Source organism: Numenius arquata, chromosome 12 (assembly GCF_964106895.1).
Source record: "Numenius arquata chromosome 12, bNumArq3.hap1.1, whole genome shotgun sequence".
Lineage (NCBI taxonomy): Eukaryota > Metazoa > Chordata > Aves > Charadriiformes > Scolopacidae > Numenius > Numenius arquata.
Window position 1 is genome coordinate 41,765,677 of NC_133587.1, and position 26,372 is coordinate 41,792,048.

The 26,372-nt window shown below is 43.4% G+C and overlaps 1 protein-coding gene across 1 annotated transcript in view; it reads left to right on the forward strand.

The window, feature by feature from the left end:
• LOC141470754 (vasoactive intestinal polypeptide receptor) overlaps window positions 1–15,755 on the forward strand; it is a 76,564-nt gene extending 60,809 nt beyond the window's left edge. Inside the window, exons 7-12 of the mRNA XM_074156983.1 lie at window positions 807–867; window positions 3,583–3,652; window positions 6,648–6,739; window positions 11,609–11,738; window positions 13,143–13,184; window positions 14,700–15,755. Coding sequence (XP_074013084.1) covers window positions 807–867; window positions 3,583–3,652; window positions 6,648–6,739; window positions 11,609–11,738; window positions 13,143–13,184; window positions 14,700–14,891 — 587 coding nt within the window. The 3' untranslated portion in view covers window positions 14,892–15,755. The remainder of the gene's footprint in view (window positions 1–806; window positions 868–3,582; window positions 3,653–6,647; window positions 6,740–11,608; window positions 11,739–13,142; window positions 13,185–14,699) is intronic.
• The last annotated feature ends 10,617 nt before the right edge of the window (window positions 15,756–26,372 follow it).

Here is a 26,372-nt window from a genome sequence, read left to right on the forward strand (position 1 = left end):
ATCAGTGGTGGATGTGAAATGGATCATGCAGGAATTAATAATTTGGACACACTCATTGCAGTTCTGACAGTTTGTATTACCATTGCACTCGGAAATCACTGGTAATAAACAATATGCAATACTATGACTAATCCAGAACAAAGTGACATGTCCTTCCTGCAGTATTTTCAATCTAAATCTAATCAAAGGCATAAGACAGAGAAAAGAGGCACTACAAGGATGGAACAAGACCACTCTAGTCAGGCAGAAGATCGTGGAGTGAGGAGCAGAGGCAGATTCATCTGGCCAGCAAAAGACATCTACGTGTGAACTTGTTGCTCCAGGCTCCCTTTATAGTCAGGGGAGGTCCAGGCAATAAAGTCAAGGCAGTCCAAGGGCATATTTCTTGTCCTAAAGCAAACATCTAACTTAACTCAGATGAACTTTCTGTTCGAAGTACACATTTCTCCCCATTGATGCTGAAGAGTGCCTGTAATGATTGGCTTAGATATGTGTGTCCACACTGTAGATGTTTAAAGTGTTTCCTATTCCTTGCATTTCACCATCGGAAATTTTCCTGTGGGCACTGCAACAGGAGGAAAAATCTGCCAGGGAGCAGTTACAGGAAACTCATCTTACAAGGCCAGTGGGAGAGAAAGGCAACATGTTGCTTGTTTGACATGTGAGCATTGAAAACGTGAAGCATTTGCCCACTCTTGAGGGAAGGCATCACCTCAGTCACTCAGGAGGGATGGAGAGTGGGGCAGAACAGGCCTGAAAGCTTTGATAATGATTTCTGACGGTAACACCATCTCTTCTCTTGTCAGGTGCCCCCACCTTGTTCATCACTGCTTGGACTATTGTCAGGATTTACTTTTTCGATGTTGGGTAAGCCTATGGATTCAATTCTCTTTCCTTTCTAATTCTTCCTTCCTTTATCTCCAAGGAAGGCCAAGGAAAGCAGTTTTAGTAACCCACCGATCCTGCCTTAACCCCAGTGGCAGTCAGAACAGAGCAGAAGCTTTCCCCTTCTGCCATGGACCGGGAAACGCTGCAAGGTGTCCCTGAAGACACACAGTTTACATCAGCTTAGGCCAGTCACTCACCCTCTTTGTTTCCCAACCCCTTGGTCAGGATATTTGCAGGAAATTTGTGAACGGACCCTGATGAAGTTTGGCCCTGTGATCCTGTGTATAACAAAGACACCAACTGAGCAGCTCGGGCTCCTATGCTTAGAGCAGAACTTTGCATCCTGCAGAACTGACCCTAAATATGCTGGTGCAACAGATATCAATAAACATACCCATTAGCCTTCCCACAGGAAAACTCTAAAAACTCTTTCTTTTTTTTCCCCAGGCAGATTTTAGGATCTGTTTTTCATCCTCTTTAACCTAACAGCTGCCTTTGATACTTTACATAAGCAGCAGATAGAATGCAGCTAAGTAAATGAGGCAGATACTAGAGCTATCCAAGGATATACGTGAGTAAATAGGATCTGATCCCGCAATGCTCCTTCATGCTTTTACTCAAGCAGTCAAACTATAGTAATTGGAAAACCTTTTATGAGAAAACACTCCAGAGAGTTACAGAATCAGGTGCTGATCATGTACTCACTGTGCGTGCCCTCACTTCTTGCATTTACAGCATATGGTTAACTCCCTTTTCTCCCGTGCATTCTCTCTTTCCAAATGTGTCCTGGTTTGTCCTTATTTCAGTAAGAGAAGGAGCTCAGGTTTCTCATAGCGTTTTTGATTTATAGTCATGCTAACACATTTCTGGAGGGCTACTGACTTCTTTTATGGTTTTACTCTACCTACATAAAACTGACCTTATTTACTCTGTTAATAAATAGCATTTACAATGAGATAGAGACCAAAGGATTTAACCAGTCTGGATACCAGTTCTTCTTATTATATATTCCCACACAGCTCCAGCAATTCTTAATAAAAATACAGACTTTTTTGCATTTTCTGGAGGCTTTAAAGCTCTACATTTTTGTGCCAAGTAAAACAGAGTACAAATTTAAAAGATATGTAATACCTAACAGATTTTTTTTTTGCATACTAAAATTACCTACAGAGAAAAATTACAGGAAATTAATCCAGATTAAATAAAACCTAATTATGTAAGATTGGTTAAACAACATTAAGCCTCTATTTAAACATTCTAACTCCAAATTAAAGTGACCTTCATTCAGACTGCCTGAATTTATTTTAAAAATGAAGTGCACTAGACATAATTAGGGCCACTTTAATTCTAACTGAAAGGGCAGTGTGCACCTGACTAAGTATAAGTATCTGTATCTGAGCAATTCACTCTAGTCTCCTTTTATAGCTAGTGGAGGTTTAATCAGTGTAGCTCATGGAGTACAACTCTTTTCATCCTAAAGTCAATGCCTAAAATAGGTCTCAGGAACTGTGCCTTAAAAGTGCCTCTCTTCAGCTACCATTACTTGTGCTGTCAACATTTTGAATTAGATGAGCAGTATCTGGGTGAAATTGTCTACGATGGCTTCCGCTAATCTATTTCAAACATGAATGCAGACTAATTTTCATTAATGTTCTCCTAAAAATGCGCCTTCGATCATGTGACTGTTATGAGGTCGGCAGATAAATGTGTCCCAAGCAATATTAGTCTTTTCCACGTCATTCTTATTCTGTCATTTCGTTATGACTGCAGTGAGTGGTGTGGTTTGGAGACAGTTCTGACTTCAGGATGACATAAATCACACCCTGGACCCTATGGACTTGTCTCACTAGATTTATAGCTCAGATGCAGCTAGCTAGATTTGGTTGGAGTAATCCCACCATCGGCTGTCCATCATCTTTTTCAGAAGGGAATGTGCATTTTTTTTCTGAAGGTGCCAATTGTTCATTAGCAAAACCCCCATCCATGATGGTGGATAGCATTGCAGACCTCATGGATTCATGATTTTTATAGCGTTTCCTTGTAGCTGACCTCAGTGTAGTAGAAATTAAGCAAATCACCATCCTTCCCCACATTCACCCTGACATAACAACCTCCAGCCGATTCCATAACCAATGGGAAAAGAGCTCACAGCATTATATAGAATCATAGAATCATAGAATCATCTCAGTTGGAAGGGACCTTTCACATCATTGAGTCCAACCATTAACCCAACACTGCCAAAACCACCACTAAACCATGTCTCTCAGCACCATGTCTGCCCAGCTTTTAAATACTCCCAGGGATGGTGACTCCACCACTTCCCTGGGCAGCCTGTTCCAATGCTTAATAACCCTTTCAGTGTAAAAATTTTTCCTAATATCCATCCTAAACCTCCTCTGGTGCAACTTGAGGCCTTTTCCTCTTGTCCTATCACCTGTTACTTGGGAGAAGAGACCAACCCCCACCTCTCTATAACCTTTTTACATATCTGAGGTAACTGGTACCTACCAGTGCTTAAAGCCACTGCAAAGCAAGTCTTTAGCCCTCCCCAGTTCATGGACACCAGGTTTAGTCCTCTTCACATAACCTAGCATAGCTATCTCTAGCATTTAGGGAAACCAAGTATCTGAGAAGGTTACACAGGTGCTTGCTTGCTTTGCTTGATGTTTTAAGTCTGGTTTTGTTTCTTTTTAGGTGCTGGGAGGAAGTAGTGGAATCCCCATTCTGGTGGATCATTAAAACTCCTATTTTGGTGTCTATTTTGGTAAAGTATCAGCACATTCTGCTGGCTGCAAAGCCATCTTTGATAATAAGTGTGGGGGGTGAAGGGGTGTTGAGAAGTGTTCTGTAAATGTCCATGGAAAAAAGCATTGACAGATAAAACCCCTGTATCCCCAACCCCAAACTGTATATTGAATGTCTGTCTTAGGATAAGGAAGTTCACGCTCCAGATGAGCATTTAGCATAAACATTTAAACATTAACCATGGGAAGAGTTTGAGTGACTAGGCAGCCAAGGTGGAGCTCATTTGATTTAACTTTGGCCACCTCCATCTCCTGTAGTCACCCTGGGCACTCTAGTGCAATAGCCATGGCTGCGTGTAGCCAGAGAAGGTTAAGGACCGTGGTTAGAGATCCAGGAAAGGCTCATCTTGTCTAATGAATCAGTAGGTGTCTAAATTAAATCAGATGAATTGTGTCTTGAATGTTTTTGTTTCTCTGAGCTGTCCATATGCAGAGCCCAGGGTGACTTCTTCAGTTGTAGATGTCAACACTATAAAGTAAAATGCAATGAGTCCTACCATAAATGTCTACCTACATAAAAAGACATTAGATTAATTCCCCCAGATATTTGTCTCTTGTTATAGCATCCAGTACAAAATTGGAGCCCAGCTATGTGGTTTTTAAGTAAGTTCTTGAGAAGCTTATTCCAGATAAATCAACAGAAGTGCTTGACTTCATACCTCTGGATATGATCCATTCTGACCACAGAAACCATGACACTTCTGAGGAACTCTGAGTCCTTCCATCCTTGTTGAATATTACATGTTTCCTCTGTCAGGTATCAAGCCAAAACTTAAAATCAAATGAACTTGAGTCAAACTTAGCTTTGACTTTTTTTAAATGAAGGCAAGTATGTGGGACAGGAAGAAAAAGAATGCAAAAGAAATCAAACCAAATATATCTCTTTTAAATAGAAATCTTTTCTTAGACATACATGCTTCTTATTCCACTTACATTATGACCTTTACAAGAAGACTTCTTTTCTGTAGCACTTGTCATACAGGGATTCCAAATTGAAACAGTCTGGCTATTTACATCTTACTCTGTTCACCTCACTGAAAAGAAATACAATACTTAGACGGCACATCTCACAATATTTATATCACCATAGAAAGCTATAGATATTCCCGAGATAACGTTTTGGTCAAGAGATACATCCTATTCTCCGTGGATTAATGAGTCTGTATTTTCTTTTGGCCAATAAATGATCTCCTCATTGCCAACTGAAATTTACCCAGCAATTTCTGATTTTCCTTCTGCAGATATCACATAAACCTGTCACAAAGGAAGGGCGTGATAACTGCTCCCTGATGAACAGCAGGTTCCTTCAGGGAGGAATGCAACATTATCTCCACATCCACAGGAATAAAGCATAGATCTCAATGGAAGGAAGAAATACGTTTATCTGATATATATAAGATATATAAGATACATAAGTTATTAAGCACTGGGAACAGATCAAGTGGCTTTGATTACACTCTAGGTTGAAAAATAGACTGAACAACTTCTCCAGCAGCTCCCAGTAGCTGTATCTTCTACCACGCAATGCTGAGGCTGTACTAAGCCTATAAGCCACATTCCACCTGACTCCCCACTGCCCTGTGTCCATGGTTGCTCTTGACCACCACAAGCCAACACAGTCAGTATTTAACTGCCTCAATTCTACCTTCAGTGCTGCAGCTTGTGTGCTATCAATGCTCATTAGAGTAATTGAGCTAGATAATACTGGTTTGAACTGATAAATTTTACTTGCCACCAAGACAGGCAAAAGCCATTTTTATAAGCAAATAAATATGAACAGAAACTATGATAAATGGCATGGGATAGATAAAAAGTGATTAAGCAATGCATCATAACCAAGAAATACAATTCATTTCCAATCACTCACAGCCTTTGAAAAAAGAGTGAGCATCTAAATGAGAGATGTGCTTCAGTCTACTTTATTCACCTGTCGTTGAGATAAATGTAAGAATTGCTGGAGGAAATTTTACAATCTGTTTTTGCAGGAAATCAGATCAGCTGGTTAACACAATCCCTTCCGGCCTCTAAGCCTCTAAAAATCAGAATCATTTGTGCATTCTTTGACCATGAGAGGATAAAGAGATTGTGTGCCAAATTAAAACTAAACTTGGTCCACAGAAATCTGTCCTCACTTTTCTATTGTATATGTTGCAAGAAGAACAGTGTGATTCAATGGATAGGACTTTAAAAGCAAGTAAATTTGCATTCAATTCATGCCATCTACTACGTGTCGTTAGGAAACTGCCATTCCTAGCTCTGCGCCTTTGCTATTAAATAAGGTTAACATTGCTTGAGTATGTTGGTGGAGCACTTTGAGATTTTTTGAGTGAAAAGCACCATCTAAACTCTCGGTATTAGCCAGAGTTATCTGGTCTAACCTTGTAGGAGAGAATGTTTTCCACCATGTCAGTGAGGTCTATCTCTTGCTATACAAGGTCTCCAGCTTTTCTCCAGAGAAGACATGCCCCATAGCACTAAGTAGAGGCCCTGATGAAGTGGATACTGCTTTATGTTTTGGTTTGGTTTCCTCGGCTCACCACCTCAGTCTTTGACATGCTCAGCAGCCGGTCCCATGTCACCGTCTCCTGAGGGCTTTGACGTCCATCGCTCTGCTAACTCCCAAGGCTCTTTTCCCACCCTGTCGTCGGCGCTCCCCCGCGCAGCAGGACGTCGTGCATAGCTGTGCTCTATGGGTTTGACATCATCATACTTGGGATGTATGACACAAAGTCCCAAGCAGGCTGATGTCAGGCCCAAGATGGCTGCCATCCTGTGTCGGTTTACTATGTGCTCCCAGAGTGGGGTTCTCTGCTCATGGCTTGTTAACAACAGCTTGCTCCATGGCAAAAAAAATTGCAGTGAAAGGAATCGCCCTCTAATGATTGGCTCTTTTAACTGGACAAAATTACTAATTTTTTATTTCTCTCTCTGTTTCCTTTCTCACCCTCCTGACAGGTGAACTTCATTCTCTTCATTTGCATCATCCGTATCTTAGTCCAGAAGCTGCATTCCCCAGACGTTGGACACAATGAAACCAGCCAATATTCGTAAGTCCTCAACTTTTTCAACCATACTGTATGGGTTTTGGGAAACCTTCTTGGCTGGTAGCTCAGTGTTGCATCTGTCGGCACTGATCAGAATCAAGGATTTGTTAATTGATTAAAGCTGATCAGGAAATGAGGCATTTTCTAAAATTGCTGGGCATATTGTATGTCAGTTTGGACAGACAGGTGAGAAGATTTTCCTTGGGATTAACAATGAAGAAATGAGAGCAACAGTAATGATCATGAAACAAAATAGGCTTTTTCTCTCTATATTGAATATTTATTGGATTCTGAAGGCAGAAGGACCCTGATAGAGAACAAAGAGCAGCTGTCCACAGTATATGGGCTGTTTTTTCTGAACTAGTTACCCTCAGCTCCCTTGTTCAAAGAAGAAATATCTAGAAAATTAGTACATTCAGTAGAATATACGGCAAATTTTTCTTATCCTAAAGCAGACCCCAAAACTAGATTGGATTAATTTAACACATTTTTCTTCACTGTTGAGAAGTAACACTGTCTCAGAAGTTTTACTTGACATAATGCTTGTATTCCAGGGATATAAGGTAGACCTTAATGAGGCTTTTTATAATGAACAACATGCAAGTGAGATCAGCATCTCTCTCAGTGGCCAAGACTGGTCTTAGTTGTAGTATTTTAAGAGTGCAAGAAATCTGTCTCTCTATCTGCATGGATTTATTCTAGCTTCAATGCAAATAAAATAAAAGCTCAAACCATCTTGTTTTTTTAATTTTGCCACTGTCCTGGCTCAGCATTACAACTGTGCTGGTATTTATTAAATGATTCCTAGAAAAGAACTGGAAAGGAAAGAGTCCAGTGTCTACATGGTCACTGCTCATAAATCTTCTTCGTCTTTGGAGGGAACTGTGCACTTAGGTACCCTGGAGAATCTGACCTCAGTTCATCTTTCTGCGAGATGGAAGAGAATATCAATGTAGTCCTTAAATACTGACCAGCCATGACACTGAGTCTTTCTGTCTTGTGACAGTAAATTATGCATTTCATCTGCTTTGAGAGATTCTCAAATTTATGGAAGGAAATTCCAGTATTTGACCTTAAGTTCTCCCTGCAGCATCCAAAGGCAATTAACTCTTTTTCTGTCATCTTAACACGCCAACATTACCAGACCCTGTGTTTTCTACCACCTCCCTTTATGTATTTCCAATTGGGCATTGCACCTTTGTACCCCCGGGTTTGCAACAGCTTTGGCCAGGTACGTAGATTAAATCAGCATATTGAAATATGTTCTAGTACTAAGCAGCAGCCTGGAGCAGTTGGCTCCTATTCATCTCAGCAGAAGTGCTGCCAACACACGTCGGAAGGGTTATGCCCAGATTACCTTGGAGGTCATGCTGAGCTTTGGGTTCAGGGCTTTTTTTACTTCACATTTTCCAGTGAAGTGGGAGCTGCCAGGAAAACTCTCTTTGCCTTGTAAACAAACGTAGCGTGGCAGGGCAGTAAGTAACACAGACTTCCCCACACTGGCCTGCCAAACAAGAGGTGCTGCTAAAGTACAAATGATCTTCACATCTACAGTTCCTCACCTTCCTTGTCCACCTGGAAAAACATCTCAGTTCCATTAGGGCATGAATCAGTTGCTCACTTAGAGGTGTCCAATCCATATGAGAAGTTGTAGAACATTTGAGATACTTGCCTGGACCTGGCATATACGACCCAGGAGCTATGGGAGACTTGTACCCTTATACAGTAGCAGCTGGCCACTAACAAGACTCTCTGGGGCATCTGGAAGTCTCTGTTGACTGTACTGACTGTAGTGGGACATGAGACACCACAGTTTCCTATGGAAATGAATATAAGTGTCCCAACCTGAAGGCTCAATCCCACCAAGGAGAGTTTTCGGTGTGGTCCTAAGTTTTTAATGTTTAGACAGCTATCTGTAGAGACATCTGGGGTCCAGACCCTTTTATAAATGCCATTAGGCATGTGATCTGCAATTTTAGGTACCTAGATCCTTTTACATGTCATGCCCTAATTACCTGAAATGCTGCTGCTGGCTTCAGGGGTTTGGCCTGCAGGATCCAAGAGATCTTAGCAAAAAACTTCTACTAATGATATATGTGGGTTCCTCCTGCCAGTTCTGAGATAAGCGTGTGTTAAACTAACAACATCAGAGTGATCTCATTTGCATTTCTCCCTCCTTCTCTTGTTTATTTTATATTGTTTACTTTATAAAAATAAAATAGCATGTTGACAAGTTGACAGTATTGTTCAATTCCAAATGGTTTCAGTTTAGCTGCAGGCTGGAAGTTCAGGTGCGCTGGTGACTCATTAATGCTATAGACAGTGAACTGGGCTTTAATGTATTGGAAACTGTGAAAACAAGTCTCCCAAAGCAGTTTTCTGGAAATGACAGAGACGTGCAAGAGTGGGACAGCAATATTTCAGGCAAATAGAAGTTGTTTTCTGCAACGGAAATCTTGAGCAAAATCCAACTCTTTCTATTCTGTACATGTTCATAGATCAATATTATCATCAAAATTTTCTGCGTAACTTTTCCATTATGCATTCAAGGAGAATGACTCAAATGTTGGTTCACTCTTATCCACTCCCAAAGAGAGGAGTAGGTTCAATGCATGCTAGTGGAGACATGTTTTCCCTAAATTACCTGTCACCATGTATATCTGTCAGAGAGGATAGTTCTAAGCAGCGCACCCTGTGCTGGGAGTGGAATTAATGAGTTTTTTGAGAAGCCGTGGCTTTCCAGCAGGTAGGTTTAACCAGCTTTGGACAATCTCCCAAACATTTCTGCCTCCTGCACAGCCAGGCTTTAGCCTCCTGGGAGAAATTAGATCATGACTGGGGAAAACGATTTTCCTCGTAGCAGCTTTCAGGGTAAAAGTCTTTTAAATATCACAGGGCTAGACCATGTCTTGAAGCCAAACTGAGATCTGAAACACCACTCAATATTCTGGGGAAGATCAGTGCTTGGAACAAAAGACTGGTTTGGAGTGTTATACAAACTGGAGGAGGGGGTTTCTAAGGCTTGCCATTTGTGCCCTGTTCAGTGCCACAGTCCATTCAGGAGGGAAAAAAGCTATAACTGAGGGGAGGTTGTCTGCAAGGATAAAATAAAATTTTCTAATCCATTGGAGGTTGCAAACAGTGTCTCTATGAATACAGTATGTGAAGGTATCATCACATCAAATTCTTCTGGGTTGACTGTTCCTGAAAGACTGGGGAGAGAGAAATCTCTGTAAAGCCAATATTGATATTCACTGAACTGTGGTCTGCTTAGAAAATGAGTTGCTTTCTCATATGTCTGAAGCTGGGGAATTAGGGCTGGGTCATACCAGTGTGGGTGACACCAGCCAGAGCTCCTGCTGACAGGGAGGAGCATGGTACCCTGATGGTCACCAATGACAGTGACACTCCTCTGGCAGAAGAAAACATCTAAGAGGACTCAGATTTTTGATCTATTCACTATGAGCAGGGATGTGCCTGCTAGCAAGGGATTTGATGGGGAAGGCAAATTCCTGGAAAGTTCCTTGGCTTCCTACTCTTTTTGCCTGGAATGAGTTGCAATCAGCTGCTTTTCAGCCACCAGGTATTCCCTGAGGGAACCACAGCTGCCAACCACAGCCTTAATGTCAAGCTGTCTTTGGGCCAGGCCCAGAGAAAGCTGGAAAAGTCTGCTGGGAGATACAGCATCATCTGCATAAAACTGGCACATCACCCTTCCCAGGGGGCTTATGCAGATGGCAAATAAATGAAGATGGTCTGATGGGACTGAGCCTGATGAGACTTTGGAAGTGAAGGGTTTACAGATGGAAGAGTAAGCATTTCCCACATCCCAAACATAGCTTCTGTTCCTCCAGAAGCCTCTGGGAGAGGGAGACATAGGAGTATGTGGGTGACCAAGGGAGCCAAAACCCTCATAAGCATCCTTAAGGCCTTGATTTCATTTTCTTTCCATCAGCTATATTTTAATAATGATTATATTTAATAAATTATCATCTCTTCCTAATTAGACCTCTGATTACCCAGCCTGACGCCATTAAGCACTAATACTGTTCATCTCCCTCCTTTGGAGACATTCATTGTGCGATAGCCTGTCATTATTCTGAGCTAAACATACTATTTCTCTCCCAGAAGCTGCAATTTTCAGAAATCCCTAGCAAACAAAGATAATGCTAGATGATGATTTAGCTTGTAGAGATGAAAAAAGATCTCCTGTGGGAGGGGAAGAAGAAAGAAGGGGGAAAGAAATACCTCCATTGAAGTTGCTGGGAATAAAGATGTGACATTTTATGTTGTCACCACACCTGAAATCACCAGCCATCCACAGTCTGTGGGCCAAGGAGACATAATTTAGGGCTGATTGCTCCACCTCAGCTGGAGGCACGTATATATTTATATGAGAGCTGTTAACAAGGAGGAAAGCAAGCCTGTGGAAATGTTCCTAGCATGGTCCTTGGTTAGCGTGAATCGACTGTGCCCAGCCAAGGGTCTGGCTCCACATGTCATCACAGCCCAGCCCAGGTCATCAGAGGGATCCAGAGACTGTGAGGAGATGTCTTAATTCCCTCCCTTTCCCTGCACCCCAGACACATCTTCCCTCTCAGCAAAGACAGCCTCCTGAGGCTGCTGTTGAAAGGCTGGATGTTCCCAGGACCTCAGGGTAAGTGGCCCCTATCACATCTCCTAAGGGCAAACAAAGGCACTTAACATGCATGATACAGGTTACACCATCATGATCCAGGTAATCGGCAAATACGTACTGCAGCAAATTAAAGTCTCCGGGTTGGACAGGGCTCAGCTGCAGGATTTCTCATCAGCTTACCCTTTAGCTCCTCTTCCCTCTCCCCTTCTGACTCATGTTTGTCTTTCCGACAGGAGGCTGGCCAAGTCCACCTTGCTGCTGATCCCTCTCTTTGGCATTCACTACATCATGTTTGCTTTCTTCCCTGACAATTTCAAAGCAGAAGTTAAGCTGGTCTTTGAGCTCGTGGTTGGGTCGTTCCAGGTAAGCCACCCTTGGGGCCACCAGTCAGTCGCCAGGTCTGTCGTCAGGAAGGAGTGTAACAAGCTTGACAAGAGAATAAGCAAATGTGAGCTGTGTTTTTTTCCTGAATATGCCCAATATTGCTCTTATACCTTTGGGGAAAAAGCTACTCACTCCAGCTTGGCCAGGATGGAAGATAATTTTATACTTTGCCTCCTGGAAATCCAGAAAGAGATTCCCTCTCCTCATTTTAGGCACCTGAAAAGACAATGTGCCTCTATAAGTTAGTCACCTTGAGGTTTTTTGTGCTTAAGGGATAAAAACGAGCACCTCAGTTCAGTTTATATTTATTGACATGGTGTAAGATGAGATAAATCACCTTTGGGAGGAGTGCCTTTCTGGCCATTAACAGGATCTTAGTCTGTCTTCAATCAGTTGACTTGCATGAACTTTCTCCTCTGTTAATAAGCCAAGTTCTGCCTGTAGAACCCGCTCAAGCAGGATTCCAGTTCATTGGCGTAGGAGGCACATTCCCAATGAGGGTGGATAACGGGGCTGTCCTCCGCATTAATCTTTAGGAAGCCCTGATGAAGTTTGCTTCTTACACATACTTCACTTCAGTCATTTCCCATGTTGCGCTGTTAACCTTGGCCCTGCTGTCACATGAAAAGAAGTGCTTATTTATGTATTTCATCCCATTGCATTAACCCATTAATCAGGTCTAGCCACTTTGTCTTCTTTCAGCCTGCAAGCAGGATCTGTCTGTCCCTGTGTACTATAGACGTGTCAGTGGCATTCTTTGTTCAGTGGTGAATGAGTTAACTTCCCTGTCTACATCATCATCACTTCACATCTGGCATCTCTCCTTCGAGAGATAAATGGATCTACACTCACTCCTTGTCTTTAGTGTCCGCCACCATAAGGGCTAGAGATAAGTTTGGTTTATTTTTTCCAGCGAAAGCCAAGATTCTCAAAAGTGATGTGTCACTGCAGGGGAAATGGGAAAGGAACAGTTTATCCATGTGCCATGTCTAAGATCATTGACCTTGATGATGTACTAGTGAGCATGTTTAGATCTCCCCAGTTTCAGCTGACAAGACCAAGCAGGAGAGTTGGATCTAGTATCCCATCCAGTTACCTCTAATTCCCCAGTTTGAATGACCAAGTGCCCCTCTTAGAGCTGAGCTGACTGCTGATGGCTTTAAACACCAGTCTGGAGCAATCTTTGAACTCACACCCATACACCTGCTGCAAGGTACCTTAATCAATTTTCTTCTGCTCCTTTCATAGGGAAAAGGCAATCAAGTTTTTTCTAAGGGACCCCCAGGAGCTTGCCCTTTCTCCAAGGCTGCAGTGAGCCTGGATTGTGGTTTAGGGGAATATCAACTATGAGGTGCTAAAAGCCTGTTCTCTCCTTTTCCCTAGGGATTTGTGGTGGCTGTTCTGTACTGCTTTCTCAATGGGGAGGTAAGATCCACAATGTTGTTTGGTTAAAGTTTGGAGCACAGGCAAATTGAATGCTTGTGGGGAGTGGATTGGGAAGTGTCCCATTCCTGATGTTACCGTATTGGGGAGAGGCTTCCAAATCAAATCACTCACTCTAGAATAACAACTTCTGACAGTTTCCAGCACAATTCATAAGCATATTAGGAATTTTGTGTGCACTGTAGTGTTACTGCTGCTGAGTCTGTCCTTTACTCATGAGACACCATTGGGAGAACTCCTGTATGACCTTGCATAAACTCTAATCCGAAAGGACCACCTTCAGCAGGGAAGGACAAAGCCCATCTTCTACGCCCTACTCATGCTTAGTGTCTCAATGAATCCTCCACGGAATCAGGCCCACTGCCAAGATGGAGGCTTGTTACTGCGGTGATATTTTTGTACCATGCTCCATCTGCCTGCAAGAAATTCAGCAGAGACTGATTAAACCCATATCACGAAGGCTACCAAGTAGGTGTGAGCAGCTAAAAACTTGGAGCTGCTGTCAGCTGGAGCACTTTCAGCTCGATAAACTGAGCACGGGCAAGAAAGAGGCAGCTGTGATCTGGGTTTGTGTTCCAGCTTCCTAGGGAGAGGAAGAGTGTCCAGAATCAAAATTTCCTCTCTTACAGCTCTGATGCTGCTTTCAGCCAGGCTGATGCCATGTGTACATCACGCAGTGGCATGCAGGGCAGATAGCCCAGCTCCAGCAGAGACCTTTGTCAGTAAGCCTGTGCAGAGCAAGGTAGAACCACACAAATTTATTAATGATCCAAAACTGATACAGGCATTGACATGACTTGTCAGGCACAGACCAGTGCCAGGTAAACATGTTTCTGCCCCACAGGCATTGAACTTGCCTTTCCCACGTTTCCAGCTCTGGGGTTTACATCCTGGTTTTGTACTGTCCCTGTGCTTGCTGATCCCAGAGACCCGCAGACACACTGTTTTATCTAATTCAGAGCTAAAATTTCACGGTGGAACGCTGCAGGAGGGGACAGGAACGGTGGCCAGATCTGTTCAGGATTTGAATCTGGACAGTGTAAACCAGATGATGTCTGTAAACTCCCTGAGCAGGAACAAGTAGCTTCTATCAAAAAAGCACAGCTGCATTGACAGCTATGCAAATAAGCTATAGTTAAATTATTTGTATTTGGACAAAAACAGGGCAGTGAAAAAAAATATCTCAATTACACTCACAAAGCGTAGAATATGTTGCCATCAAAGTTAAGTAGTCTGGCACCTTCACTGCATCAGATAAGTAATTCCCTGTGCTCACCTTTCTGCTGAAGCTCAGGGATTTCTGCTCTAGTAGTTTACTGACTGGAGTGTGACCTTTCTTCTGTGTGGTTAAAAGTCCTGACCAGGTTGAGTTTAGTGACCTTTATAAAATAATTCTTTGCCTCTTGATAAGTGGGTCACCCATTGCTGCTGACACAATCAAGTCAGAGAACAGAAAATGCTCCGCTCTGCTGATTTGCTTGTCTTTCCACTGTCTAGGTCCAAGCTGAGCTCAAGCGAAAGTGGCGGAGGTGGCATCTGGAGCGGTTCCTGGGCTCGGACATGAAGTATCACCACCCTTCCTTAGGCAGCAACGGCACCAACTTCAGCACCCAGATCTCCATGCTGACCAAGTGCTCACCAAAGACACGCCGGTGTTCTGGCTTCCAGGCTGAATTCTCTCTAGTGTGATGGGGAGAGGCTCTCCAAGCACTGAGCATCCAAGGGAAAAGCTGAGAGCCAGAAGGATCCCCAGGAATCAGCGATACGATGACAAATACTTGTGAAATGACATGCTCCGCATGAGCCAACAGAGGACACAAAACTGGAAAAGCTGCTGGCATCCAGAACAAGATCAGACAAGCCAAGAGGCAGAGAAATGTTTTTCCTCTGCCTCTTTTCAGATCTTTCACTCTTAAGTTTCAAGCCCTTGGGGGTTGATAACTATGGGTGAAGGTCCCAGTCACTTGAGGAGAGCATGGGAGATCCTGATGTGTCATAAATAATGAAGTACGGGGGGGTAAGGGAAGGGAGATCCCGAGTCCTTGGTGGCTTTACCAGAACCGGCATCTCTGAAACATAAATTGCACTTTCTAAAAAATGAGCCAGTAAAAGAGAGAAGGAGGCAAGAAGCAGGAAAAAAAATGCCAAACATGAATGTGCCAAAAGTCCCGTTGATAAGAGGTGGTGATAAGGCACCGGAGACAGTGGGAGACATGGGGAGAAGGGACAGGATGGACATGAGCAGGGAGAAGCCAGTGCACGGCCCCTGCCTCTGCCTTTTACACATGTGAAGACAAAGCTGCAGCACCAGGAAAGCCACTCAGAGGATGCCCCAGCACTGCAGCGTGTTCTGCTAATTGCCCATCATACTTGTTAGCAGAAGCTTTCCAAGCACCCTTGGGTGCCCTCTGGAAAAGCAGGTCGCTGAGAAGGAACAGCGTGAATGCCCTTCTCTGCGCTATGTTCATGACATCGTGTTTTGTTTGGTTGTTTTCCATGAACAGGAAACTCGATTTGCATGTATAAAAACCGGGTACAGATGCCAAAAGCGGCGCATGGCTGTGGTTTTCATTCTTTTTAAGTTCGCCCATAGATCTTGGTGCATTAACGAACCCAGGATCATTAGGGATCAGGGGAAAACAATTGGTCTGTAATTGGTTTGCACTTGCTTAGCACACACTGCCAGGAAAGGGAGATGTAGAACCTGTAATCCTTAATTGAATCAGACCTGCCATAAGGAGCCACTCTCCAGATGAAAAAATTAGCGTCACAGCAGCAAGGAAAATTGCTTTCATCAGAACAAGGTTGTCTCAGCACGTAACTGGCACTCCAGGAGTCAGGAAGGAGTGAAGGAGCTATTAAATTGATTTCTTCTTCAGCTTTTGCTGGGAGCTTTCATCCTATGATGAAGGCATTGTTAGATCTTTAAGATGTGCTGTGTATTTTACCTCTTTTCTGAAGGCCTATTAGCTTCCATATAGGGGCAATCCCTATGTGAGGAACACACAAAGATCCTGTGAAAACCAAGGAAATAGTTATTTTTCTCTTTTTTTTTTCTCAGTGGAGGGGCAAAGGAGGGGGGTGAAACCAAATCCTGCTCAGACATGCCAGGCTGGCAGCTCGCAGGGCATCACAAGCAGCTCACACACCCAGGCACTGCATGTGAGACAACCCCCACAATCTCAAACTCAGTCAGGAAACAGACAACACAACGATACAGATGCCTGCATTTGTGTCCCACCCAATTGCATCGAATGAGGTTGCACCAGATTTACACTGGGCGTGGGAAAACCCTGCCCAGCTCAGGTGTGCTCTTAGTAATTGGACTGCCATCATCATAACCTGTCGTAGCAGTGTCCTCCTGAAGGACAGTCTGGGTCACCAATGCATGTACATGGAAGGGAAGGTGGGCTCCTCTTTTGGAATTCAGAGATATCAATTTATCCACCAGTTACTAACAGCACCTAGACTTGTTTTTCTTCAGAATGAAATGTAGTCCACTGAAGGGAAGCATCTTTAACGTAGTGGGTTTGGGGGTTGTTTTGCTTGTCTTGTTTCTTGCTTTAAGCATCTGTGATTCACTGCCAACAAACCACACTGAGCCCAGGAGGAGAGTTGCAGATCTGGACATCCAGTTCCTTTCTCGATTCTGAGAGGGCAGTTGTTCCATGCCATAACCCTCCCAGGAGCTATACCTGTTATCATCTGAGCTTGATGTTTCCAAAGTATTTCACCACATGTGGGACTGAGAACAGCATACAGGGTTGAAGTCAGTAAGGGGCATGAGATACTCTGATATATCTGCCCTGAAGGGTAGACATGCGGTCATGGGTTTTCAGTGAGTTGGCTTAGATGCTGTCACAGTGTAGCCATGGCTACCCAGCCTGCAAAACCTAAGAGGATAGGTAGATGTTGTGAAGGTAGTCATAATGAGCTCCATGGTCCTGGAATTGAAGGGCTGACGAGACCCCGGGTGAGCCAGGTGCAAGCCATCTTTGTTATGGCTACATTGCACTGAAACCGTATCATTAGCACTCCGAATACAGCACTGATGTGCCATAAGATTGTCTAAATCCTCTCTTAGCAGCTCTCTAATTCCCAAAATCCAGAGAAAGCAAGAAGATGCTTAAAATTTCCACGTTTCTTGCACCAAAGCCCTTATGCCCTGACACCCCAGGAACAAGGTCCCCATTGAAATCTCCATGAAGTTTTCAGAGGCAAGGACCTTCTCTGGTGCTGGTGCTGCTCTGGTGAGTGCTTTCACACCTGGATTAGGACTTACACAGAAGATGCTGTAGAATTCTCACAGTACCACCAATTCTTCTCCTGTGCCTGGTTCAAAGCAAGGATTTGACTTAGCTCTGCATTTCGCCAGGTGAATGGATAACTAGCAAGGAGGTCCAGAATAAGCAAGGGAAAGCTGTCTCACCTTCCAAGTTTTTCCACTTGGTGTAAAATGCTTCCTTTCACTGATTCAGAGTTTGGAAGCAACGTCAGTCTGGAAAAGATGTGATTCATCAGGCTGCAAAGTCATTCATGCTCTTTATCTGTCATGGTAGCTATTTGTGCCCAACAAAATTGGTGGGTTTCCGAGGAACACCACACAATCTTAATGCATCCACTGAGGTGCCTATGGTGTGAACTTGAATCTGAGGTCCCAGACAAGCAGAGGAGATGTTTGAGCACAGAGCTGTTGAGCGTAAATGACACACCATTACCAGCAGCCTCCGTTGTGAGATGTGAGGCAAACCCTTCCCATCCATCTGTTTTAGGCAGCCTTGCTGGGGTAGAAGTTCCATGTCCATGAGCCATGAACAATGAGACACATTGTGCATTTTCCCTGTGTTCTTCACCTTCCTTTTCATCTCCCTGTGCTTCTAACCCATTTGCAGGAGGACCTTCAGCTTTGTACTTACAGCTTGTTTTCTGTTTCTGCCCTGTGCTAACCTGTGCCAACTTCAACCATATGCCAAAGGCAGCGAGAATGGGCTTGCCTTTGAGAGACACAGCAGGGAAAAATTCAGCTAGTTATTTACCCATGCCACAGGGCCCTCTGCACCCCACAAGATTCACCACCAGGCTATTCTGCATGAGAGCCTGAAGATGGGATGTGACCTAAGCCGAGAGGCTCCTTCAAAATTAGCATGCCAGGAACAGTGCCCCAGGCATCCCACTTGCAATTATTTCATCACAGAACACCCAGCCACATTGCCATTATGCTGTCAAGGGTGTTTGAGGGATTAAATGAATGTGCTGAATATACCTGCTGTGACAGGCATGGCGATATTAGTGATGGAGGCAGCGCAGAGCTGCCAGCCCAGCTGTCTTGGCCTCATATTTCAGGAGAATAGAAGATTCAGTGGTGAAATCAGAGCTTTTCACTCTGGGGATATGAGCAGTCAAGTGAACAATGACATTCAGATCAGGCCCTTGTTTAAGTGGCTTAGTGCAGGAATTTAGTCCGATAACTTGACCTCCTCTACTCTGTTTTTCATCCAATTCCTCAATAAAATGGAGTTCAAGGACCTCACTGCAACCCCAAATGACAAGCCAAACCCATGCAGAGCACACGAGGCAGTCCAGCGCCAGTCTGATCCCCGTAACTCTGGTGTAAGACAAGAATGGCTCCAATGAAGGCACCTGCATTAATTTGCTGCAAAATGAGATACCTGGATGTGACAGGCCTTTAGATGTGTCAGAGGATCAAGAATTTGGACTCCAAAACTCTAGAAATCAGGCTAAATTCTGATCCCACTTGCACCCATTGGTTCACGTCAGTGGTTCCTGAATTACACCAGCGTTAAACTGGACTTTGCCTTTAGAATAATTCCTTTATCTTCAGCCTGGAACTGTTTACTCCCTTTTTATACCAGTGAGAGATCAAACTCCTCCTGTTAATGAGTCACTATATTTCAGTGATTAAACTATTAAAAAAATGTGTGGAACAATTAAAATATAAAAATTAAATTAATGTGTCAAGGTCTAGAGGTACAAGGTTCAATGCTAACATTACACTGTAGACATTTCTATTCAGCTGGGACCTATATTGCTCTGTGGCCCTCTCATAAGCAGCAAGAAATGAGAATATGACATGTTTAGGGCTTAAAAAAGAGCAGGAAAGAAATTTTAGGCTGTTGCAGAATTCCAGGGCATTACCTTGAAACTAGTTTTTAAAATCAGAGGGATATATGCAGCAGCATCAGTAGTGCAGTTATGGAAGGAAAAAGGGATCCCAAGAAAGCCCAGGAGACAAAACACCGGAATGTGTTGTTTTGTTTTGTTTTGTTTTGTTTTATTTTATTTTATTTTATTTTATTTTGTTGCCTATTAAGCAGTTATATTTTTTTCAAGGAAGGTGCTACTGGAGAAATGTTTTGTACATTAACTAATCAGCAGATTTACTTCTTTCTCAGTGTCCCACCTGGTTCGCGTTCAATTCAGAAGCCATGAGGCAGGGTGGTGTCTGTCACAGGGCTACACGAGAGAAGGGATTAAACACAAATCTCTGCTCCAATTTGATGGAAATACTTTCAGAGAGAGATGCACCTGCTGATTAACAGAAGACTGCCAGTGGTTTTTAAAAAGCACAGTGAAGTTCCAAAGAAAGCTCAGGAGTGAACATCACTTGGCTCCATGGCAGGGATTAAAGGGGTTTGGTGGGATTATTTTTAGTCCATTCCTTCCACTTTCATCACGGTATTTAAAGAAGGCAAAACCCAGTGGGTGTCTGCAGGAAATATGAAATATTTTCAGATGAAAAGGGAACCTCTCAAACTTGGAAATGCCAATATGTGTCTTTGTGACGCTTATTTTCTTCTCTTCGCACAAATTCAGCGTGGTTTGATAAACAGTCTGAGGAAATCCATGTGGTATCAGAAGCAAGGAGACCAAGAAGCAATGTTTCTTCTCTGGAAGATGAATCTGGGTTTGACACCAAAGCCCCTGTAAAACATGCTTCCTCCCCGCGGTGTCCCTGCTTTGGATTAGGGTGTCTAGCTGAAGAAAGGATCTCGACCAGGGTGGTGGCACAGCCCTGTGCCTCCTCCCAAGGCATCTCTGCACCAGTGAATGTGCCAAACTCTCGGAGACATGGACCACGGTCCTGAGCTCCCTGACTCTCAATGCAGCTTTGCACTTTTCACACCCCAATGCTTATGGTGGCAAGGACCATAATGCTCCTTGATTGTAGATGACCCTCAAAGAGCAGGAGGCCGAGCTCTTGGCCTCATATATACTCATATCAATCTGAAACGACTCTGCTGGTATCATTCTGGAAATAAACTGGTGTAATGGGGAAAAGAATTAACTCCCAGATTGGCGCATGGAGTCAGATGTCCCAAAATCCAGAACAGCATGGATTTCAATCTATTTTCTTTCAGTCAGTCAACTTTTCACCCCGTCTCCAAACCCAGTATTTACATACCAGTCTGATGAGGTATAATTACAATGACTGATCTTGTTATTTCCCCTGGAGATCTGTACAGTTATAAACTATGGCTTTTAGCAATTAGGAGTTTCCTGGGCCCATGGACCATCTCTTCTACCTCCTACTGTCTGAATGTCCTAACTCATTGTTTGCTTGCGTGGTGTTACGCCGTATACTGAATAGCCCCGGGTTTCAAACCCTGGTTATTTCTAGCATACTGTGAAATCATAGGGAAGAAGACAAACGTTGGGACTGGAAACTCCATAACAGGTCTGAAAGGGAAATAATGCCCATTTGGGTTCTGAGAGCCAGGCCCTTAGGACATGCAAATTGGCATCAGCAGAACACTAATATTTTATTCCCCAGTTTTGTGGATATTGTAAACTTGTACATAGAGGAAATCTGAATAGCACATTTAAAAAACAAAAACAAACCACACTTTTGATACTCTGATGATGAAAAATTAAGTTCAAAAAGGCACTTTTGAATTCAAAAGTGCATTTTTCAGACTTTATGTCAAACACCTCAAGCTGTTGTTCAGTACCTGGTGCCAACTGACTCTTTTCTTCTCACTCAGACTGTAAGCACCTCTGCTCTGCCCTCCTGTAAATAGGCTCTGACAGTAAAGAGTGACAAAAACTGGCTGTGAACAGAGAATCGCCGTCTCTGTGGACTTTTATGTACCTAGGTGCTTGTGATGTATTCTTCATGCCAGTGAGAACAGACCTGCTTGCTCAGCACAGGTGAAATCTCCGCCTTGTTTCATGGCCTTTTGCCCAATGTTATTTATTTTGTTCTGACTCTGTACATATGCAAATGAATTGGCTATTTTTTTCCTTTGTATTTGGTTCTTCTCCTTGCTTCAGAGGAGGTTCTTCTCTGTGGTTGACACTGCTAAAAACAAGCAATAAAACCATCGTGAAGACATTGTGTCTAAGATGTTCCACCTGATATTTTATGTATATCGCTCAGCCCTGAAGAAGACACAGACAGAAGAAGAAAGGCTAAGAAGGAGGCAGTGAGGTGGTAAGATGGTTTCCTAGGGTTAAGCATAATGATCTCGTACTTTGTAAGGTTTGCCAGATAGACCAAGTCACTCTCAAAACAGGAGACCTTCTTTGAGGACATCTGTGCCAGCAGAAGAATCAATATCAGCCCGAGCATGAGTGATCCCCAAAACCACCACAAGAAAAGCAACACCACTGCATGAGCTAGGTGGCTGGATGCAATGTCTTTTGGAGGTGGGACTCAGCATGGAGGTAATAATCATGTAATTACAAACACGCTATGGTCTTCTGCCATGATCAAGAGATCTTAAATGGTTCCTGTACTTGTACGTACATACACCCATGCACATGTGTAAGTAGTTACAAGTGTAGGGTTGGCTGCTGAAATATCCTCCAACTGTCTCACTATACTGTGTCATTCAAATTCATCCCCATGAGAGACCCCCCAGTACCCTGGATGGACAGACCAAAGCTAAGGTCTGTCTTTTACATCACAGACTGTCACAGTTCATAGCCACCCTCCAAGAATAGGAAACCCCCAAAATATGTGAAGAAACATTTGTTTTCTCATTCCCTTCAGGACTGAACACACTCAGACTGCCATGTGGTAGGAGAACCTGTGAGCAGCTCTTTGAAAGCAGACGTGATGGGTCCATTTTACCTGCAGAAATCCCACACTGCTGTGAGAAATCAAAACGCTTCACCCATGAGACGCATGAGAGAGCTGCCATCCACTGCCCTCTGCAATATTTGGCATATATTTGAGCAACCTGGTCTAGTGGAAGGTGTCCCTACCCATGGCAGGGGGGTTGAAACTTGATGATCTGTAAGGTCCCTTCCAACCCAAACCATTCTATGATTCTATACAAAGGCCAAAGGCATCTTACAATGCAGTTTCCACTAAAGGCAGTGGTTTGACTTGGGCTTGTCACAACCATACGATTCTACAGCAACGATAATGTAAATTCATAATCTGAGCATCATGAGAGCATCCTGCCTGCAGCTCTTATGAGACTTTTCGACCCGTCCACCACCACCACCACTGTATGTGCATATGCAAACACAATACATCTGAGTGTAGCAATAATTATATGAGTGAGTAATTAATGACTTGCAGGTGTAAAAGGAAGCGCAACAGCTGGGTCTGGGGTTAAGCATCCTGCTGCTTGGTTGTTACTGTAGTTTGCCTTTGGGACATAGATTAAGATAGCCCTCTGAATGCATTGTTTATCCACCTCAAAAGGAATGCTTTGATTTTTGGACATGCAGAGTTCATTGGACCTTTTCAATGTGGAATACAAATTTGTCTACCTAAATCCCTTTACATACTCTCTGGGCTGAAAGTAGCTCTCTCTATGGAAAGAAAAGGACTGGTGTTTGAACATGGATTTTGCAAAGTCTCCAAAGTTCTGGTATTTCATTCCAAATCATTACCAAGACATTTAAATTAACACTTCTTTCAGGCAGAGAATTGCCCAGTAGGGTTAATGACACTTAAAACTCTTCCTTTCCATTTCCACTGCCCCTGCATGGAGCTGGTGGTACTGCAAAACTCGGGTCTGTCTCTGCCTCTTCCACACACTGTGCGTGTCAAATGCTGGCACTTTGTACACTGGTCTCTGGAGCAGCAGACACAGCAGCAGTGCTCAGCCTGTGGGGACCATGTGCTCATCCCTGGCAGCTTTCCCACCCTGCCAGGTGAACAGATACCTCCTGAGCATCGTGTGGTGACCTTAGCTTTGCAGCTTCCCCTCCAGCTTTCCCAAGAGTGCTGCATCTGCCCCTGCATCACGTCTGTGTTTCATCCTTGCTGTGTGCCCAGTTCAGTAGCGCTGTCTTTTCTGCTCAGAACAAAGCATGAGCCTTCCTCTGTGTTGGAGAAATGCCTAGCAGGCAACTACAAGTGAACAGTAATTATTCATAGAAAAGACACGTTATTTAATGCACATGAATATAAGGCAGTGAAAATGGATCTCAGCGAGAGGTCAAAGAGCTTTTCCTTGTCTATATGGCCGGTTCCACAGCTCACCCCCTTTTTAAGTTGATTTACACCCACTGTTCACACTGCTAATAAAGGCCAAATCTACAACTAGGAATGACAAGTCTTCACTATATGTGTCCCTCCTTTCTGCGTGGATTAACCATTTTCATTTAAAAGCAAAAGGTCTAATGCTCTGGGCCATTCTGAGAAGTAAAGCTGTTGCCAACTGACTTTCACTGGATCCCTTTGTGGATTAAATCAGAAATCAGAAAAACATGTTACAAGGGCTGGGGAAAGGGAAGGTAAGCCAATTGCATTTATTCTGTGTCTACAGAGGTGAGGATAATCATATACTGCTAAAAAATGTCTTCCATATGATGAAGTCCAATCACTGCCCAGAAATTAATTAGCGTAAGTGGCTTTGATGAAGGTCATCTAAGAAGTCTCAGGCAAAATTCAACCCAACCATTTTTGACTCCTTCTGTGTGTCCTCTGTGCAAGAGCCATCCTTGCTGGTTCACAATGAGCATAGCATTGCTTTCCTTAGACATGCACAATTATTCTGAATTTGATAGAACATGCAATCACATAGATCCGGAAATTTTTGAGCTTGGCTTTTAGAGCTTCTTTGTGTAAGTTCAGTGGTGAAGTGTCTGTTCATGACTGCAAAAACATCATTCTCTATAAGAAAGATCCATGATTAAAAATGGCCAATAGAGTCCTTTTCCTTTGATCCCCTGCGGTTTCCATGGCAAAATGCCAGAATGAAGACTTTTGTGATCTCCATGACACTAAAGCAATTTCCCGTGCAGTGAATCAATTTTAGCGGTTAAATTATCTTCACTCCACATGCAGCCAGTTGCATTCCCTCCCTCCCACTGGGGATATAAAGTTTGAACTGTGACTCAATGCAATCCACAGAAAGAGTCCGGCTGCCCTCAGACAAGTTCAGAAAGACTCTGGATTGTCCAGGGATCACAAGGGAGTGTGGCACAAAGAGCTAGCCGCTGCGTCACTGCTGCAATACCATACGCTTTGAAAGCCTCAAAACTCTTCTGATGCTGACAGAGGAATCATTCCTACTGGTATAACTCCCTATGCATTTAACGTTTTGTTGAATCATATGAACAAAGCCTGGTAAGTCAAAATGTCGTCTCAAAATAGCCATTTCCCACATAGTGCTATTCTCAGAACTAAATTGGCCTTACAGCCAAAGACCAGAGAAGGCAAATGTTTTGTGTATGTGGCATCAGGTTCCCCCTTACGGTGCTCAGTGACGAACCTTCTCCTAGAGTCCATCTCTACTCCATCACACTACTGGAAATATCTATCTATTCTACTACTCGGAAATATCTCCACTGTGAGCTGCAAGCATATTGCCAGCCCATGTTGAGCTTCTCATTAACCAACACCCCAGTCCTCCTCAGGGCTGCCCTCAATCCATTCTCTGCCCAGTCCGTATTTGTGCATGGTATTTCTCTGACCTACGTGCAGGACCTTGTACATGGCCTTGTTGAACTTCATGAGGTTCACACAGGCCCATCTCTCAAGCCTGTTCAGGTCCCTCCGGATAGCATCCCTTCTCTCCAGTGTGTTGACCACTCCATACAGCTTGGTGTCATTGGCAAACTTGTTGAGGGTGCACTCGATCCCACTGTCACATCTTGCTCTTGGATTTCAGAGCAACTCTACATAATTATTGCAACATTGACTCCGACAGAGGGAGGGAAAGAAAGTAAAACAACATCTGACTTGTAAGCCTGAGGGTCAGTGTGCTTGTTGGGGAACCAAGACCAAGACACTCTAAAGCGCACTTTGTTGTCCAAACATTAGAGGGTAATTACTTCAACTCAAAACTTCAATACCTTGATAGTTAGATGTCCTGGGAGACAAACAGGAGTCTTGTCACTTAATATCAGCTCCAAATCAAGGAAAAAGAGATTCGAAGCAGGGTGTCTAGCCAAGACATCACGAGTGAGTACTCCAAGCACACCACTAGCTCTGGAGAGTCCTCCACTTTTCCAGCAGGTGACACAAAAGTCCTCAGAAACTAAGAGGTGTGGGTGGGAGCTGGGCAGTGTCTTTTAAAGCACAGTGATGTCAATGTGATGTGAAGAAAACTAAGGTAGATCTGTGTCATACCAACACCCACATGTTTGTCTTCTGGTAGGTCCTGACAACTTCTTGCACCCTTTTATCACTATTTACCTGAATCCACACGTGAATATTATTTTACCAAGGAAGGAAAATACTGGCAGCAAGACACCAGTACTGAGTTGGCCATTGTTGCCAAGAATCTGCCTCCCTCAACCCTTACAGATTTATTTCACTGGGATGCCTTAATCAATGACCATTTCTTATCAACCACTTAACTCTGAGCTCTTTGGCATAAAGCAGTTAGAAGCCATAATATTTCATTACATCCTATACGCTCCCAGCTGAAAAATATGGGGATCTGATAGAAACATGGCTTCAATCTGCAGTGATAAAGAAATTTATTACATGTAATAAATTCATGCAGGTAACGTGATTTCTGGTTTGGACTGGGTGCAGCTTTTTATTGCATCTCATCGTGTATTCCCCACCAAGTCAGTGCCTGCGTGATCTAGTTCTCTGATAAACTCCAGCCCTCTCTCCTTTTGTCCCATTTAGTTCATAGATAAGAGTCTAAACAGAGGGCTCCTCGGGAGCTATTCCAGGGAGGTTCTTTGGCTTTTGAGAAAACGCCAAATGTTGGTCTACGATGAGGGAATATC